General features: G+C 58.1%; 1 protein-coding gene across 1 annotated transcript; it reads right to left on the bottom strand.

Annotated features, from left to right (window-relative positions):
* Positions 1-551: 551 nt before the first annotated feature.
* LOC309567423 (uncharacterized protein) lies at positions 552-1,760 on the bottom strand (the record flags this gene model as incomplete). The annotated part of the gene is made up of 1 exon (XM_082272822.1): positions 552-1,760. The coding sequence occupies one exon, from the start codon at positions 1,758-1,760 to the stop codon at positions 552-554; it is 1,209 nt and encodes a 402-aa protein (XP_082128948.1).
* Between the last annotated feature and the right edge of the window lie 2,301 nt (positions 1,761-4,061).

Here is a 4,061-nt window from a genome sequence, read left to right on the forward strand (position 1 = left end):
CGTCGGGAATCAGGGGACCGTGTTACTCGGCGCCAGCCGTGCAAAATCCGCCGCACCGGAAAATCCTTGGCGACGTCTTCCCAGCCGAGAAGGCGAAACCAAAAGGACAAGGCAGACATGGCAGCAGAGACAGTGGAACCCGAGGAGCCCTTTTGGAGTAAATGGATAAGGTAGGAAAATAACGAAAGGCGTCTGTCATGGTGTGAAGAAAGTAAAAACTCACCACGGGAAATGGACACCCACTCGTCCCAGACTCGCATATACGACGCCCACGTCCGAGGAGAAAGCGAAGCCCGAAGAAGGTCTAACAAACGTTAGAGTCCACAAGAAGGGGGGGCAGGGCAGGCCCACCCGGGCCGCAGATGGAGCCAGGGAGCAGAAGCGGTCGAGCTGTGAACGAGAGAGTGCATCAGCAATTTCGTTAGAGACACCGGGCACATGCTTAGCTCTAAAATAAATATTAAACTGCAAACATTTGAGAACGAGAAAACGCAGTAACGAGACGACGGGAGGGGATCTAGCAGACTGGTGGTTAACAACCTGAACCACGCTCATGTTATCTGACCAAAAACAACCTGGCGATTACGCAACCTCTCCCCCCTCAGTTCAATGGCAACAATAATCGGAAAAAGCTCCAACAATGTGAGGTTGCGCAACAGATCCATGTGGGCCCATGAGGCCGGCCAATGTTCAGCAGACCATTTCCCTTGGAAAAAGGCCCCGAAGCCACAGGAGCCTGCCGCGTCCATGTACAACTCCAGCTGAGAGTTCGGGACCTCCTCCATCAACCAACAGGAGTGACCGTTGTAATTCTGGAGAAAGGAGAGCCAAATCCCCAAGTCATCCCGCATAGGCTTGGTAATGCGGACATAGCGGTGAGGTGCGGACACGCCCTTTATGGCCCACGACAGGCGCCTGCAAAAAGCCCTCCCCATGGGCAAAACCCGGCAGGCGAAGACAAGATGACCCAACAGGGACTGTAACTGCTGCAACTGGAGCTTTTTGGCCCCTTTGGCCAAATGGATAAGGGAAAGAAGTCTGTCCAATTTGTCGCCCGGCAGGCGAAAAACCATGGCCACCGTGTCAATTTCGATGCCCAGGAAGGACAATGCCGTCACCGGGCCCTCAGTTTTGTCAGCCGAGAGCGGGATGGAAAACCGCTCACACGTAGACTGAAAAACAGAAAGGAGTGCCTGGCACTGCCCACCGCTGGCCGGGCCAACGAAAAGGAAGTCGTCTAGGTAATGAAGCAGGGAATGCGAACCAGCCGACTGGGAAACCACCCATTCGAGAAAGCTACTAAATAACTCGAAGTAGTAACAGGAGATCGCACACCCCATGAGGAGGCACATATCAAAAAAGTAACTGCCCAGCAGGTGGAAGCAGCCCAGCAGGTGGAAGCATTCCGGATGGACGGGTAGAAGGCGGAAGGCGGACTCAATGTCCGCCTTAGCCAGTAACGCCGCTTGGCCAGCAGATCGAACCAACCCAAGGGCTTTGTCAAAAGAGGCATATTGGACTCTGGATTCCTCCTTATCAATACCGTCGTTGACAGAAGAGCCGGAAGGATGGGAAAGGTGGTGGATAAGGCGGAATTTGCCCACCTCCCTCTTGGGAACCACGCCCAGAGGTGAAACCCGTAGGTTGTGAAAAGGGGGCAAATCAAACGGACCCGCCATACGCCCCAAATCCAGTTCCTTCCATAGCTTCTCGGCCAGTGCAGACTCAAACTGCAACGCCGACTTCAGGTTCGCAGCCATAGTAGGCTCGTCTGAGTGAGTAAAGGGAATCCAAAAGCCAAGATCCAGCCCGTCACGCAATATCAAAGCCTCTCTACGCCGAGGGTAACGGTCTAGCCAGGGAAGCATCCTTAAGACGTTCACCGGGGTCCTCTGACCTAGAAAGGTCAGGCTTTGCCCCGGGTTTGGCAAGCGGGGGCTTGTGCTTCCGAAAGCACCGGATGGCAGGGTGAGCACCCCCGCATACCAAGCATTCGTGTTTAAAACGGCACGCGGTGTACCACTTGCAGTGGCTTTCGTTGAAAAGCCAGCAGACTCCTTTCTTGGGGGCAGCCGACACTCCGTGAGAAGCGTCGGCCGGGGATTTAAAGGACGACGGTCTGTGAGGGCACATGAGCAACAAACACAGACTGCCATCCTGGCAATCAAAACTAAATTCTTTCCACTCCGCCATCTTTTGCCGGAACTGAGTATCATAGTGGAACCAGCACTGTCCCCCATAGACCTTGTAGGCACCCCAAATGAAATCCAGGTAACAGAAGAGGGAAGGGCCTAACTCTGGAAAACGCTCACAAAGCACCCCGGCATAAGCACAGAAACCCTGCAGCCAGTTCCCGAAAGTGCGAGGAAGCTGTTTGGGCTTGTCACCCTGTGCAGTAACGTCGACCCGCCGAGATTTGTCCACCGTTTCCCGATCGGGAGGAACCAAAGTTAGTAAATCGACAAATTCCCGCCGACAGATCTTTTCCCGAACTTCCGCCGCAAGATGCATGGCTGACGACGAAACCGCCCACAAATGGCCACCTGAAAAAACGCCACCACTCAACGGGGTAGAAACACCCATGCGAGAGAGGACCGACTTGACCGACGCAAAAATGTGCTCTGATGCCGCAGCGCTTTCGGACCTACCCCAAACCAAACCACAATCATACTCACTGAGATGAGGAGGGGGAGCCAGCACGGGCTGCCCGTCACGAGAACCCATCGACCCGGATGCTCCATCGGAGGGGTGGTCCGGTAGACGCCCGCGACTTCGAACGGACACAGGAACCTCAGGGAACCGCGATGAAGGACGTTGCACTGAGAGATCCGAAGGCAGAGGTCCAGACGGAGGCCCAGGCGGGCCCACGTGGCGATGAGTTGCAGAAGAGCAGGAACATGCAGAGTCCAGAGCGGGAGGAGGTAGGGCAGAGGCAGCAGAAACCACTGCGCTGGAGTGGCAATGAGGCAGGAGTCTGTCCCCCGCCAGTCCGGGCGCAGGGGGGAGGATAGGCTGGCAGCGCCAGCCCGTCAGGAGCAAAAAAGGCGTGCGACTCTCCCGCCCGGCCGGGCGCAGGGAAACCAGGAGGGGCTTCCGCCACAGAGCGACTGACCGAAAAATGCGACTCAAAAGCATCTCCCACCCTGCTGGGTGCTGGGAGACGCACGGGGACAGCGGTCACGCTGGGACCGCCAGAGGGATGCGGGACTCGAGAATCTCCCGCCCTGATGGGCACAGGGAGACCAGGCAGGGAAGGTGAACGGCAGGCATGGGAATCTCCCGCCCTGCAGGGCGCAGGGAGATAAGCCGGGGTGGGACGCTGAGAAAATCTAACGGAAGGAGCAGTGGAAAATAAATCTCCCGCAGTGCCGGGCGCAGGAAGATTATGTGGGAAGTGGGGGTGGGGGTGGGAAGCTGAGGAAAATCCAAGGAAGGAACTGTGCCAACTGAATCACCTGCCCTGTAGGGCACAGGGAGATTCAATGGGGTGGACAGCTGGAAACATGTTGAAGAACCTGTAAGTAAATTTGAATCTCCCGCTCTGCAGGGCGCAGGGAGACATGAAGAAGCGCGATACCTCGACCGGCCAGCAGGTGGCGCTGTCCGGTCAGTCAGGAGCTCCGCCGCACAGGAAGCAGAAGAGCAGGAAGCAACAGCCGGAGGCCGCGCACCGACCGCCGCTCCGCAGGCAAGACTTCCATGGGGGGACACGCCAGCAGCAACTCGGGGGTCCGGAGAGGCAGACCCCGCACCGGAAGGAGCAGCAGGCCGCGGGGAAGGAGGAGGAGGCACGGTCACCGCCGCGCAAGGTAGAGGGGTGAGCGGGGGGGGACCTAGGCCTCGTGGAGCGGGCAGAGCGGGTCCGAGGAGGGTCGGCAGCAGGGACAGCCCCAGTCTGACGGCAGACATGCCGGGAGGGGCCCCACCGACTGCGGGCGGATGTGCGGGGGGCAGATGGCCGTTGAGCGCCAGCCCCAGCGGAGCCAGTAGCGCCAGGATCCGGGCAGGAAACCCCTCTTCCGCGACGGGCCCTAGGAGGGCTGGGGCTCAGGTGAGAAGGG

The sequence above is a fragment of the Pelophylax lessonae genome (assembly GCF_965119305.1).
Source record: "Pelophylax lessonae genome assembly, chromosome: 11".
NCBI lineage: Eukaryota > Metazoa > Chordata > Amphibia > Anura > Ranidae > Pelophylax > Pelophylax lessonae.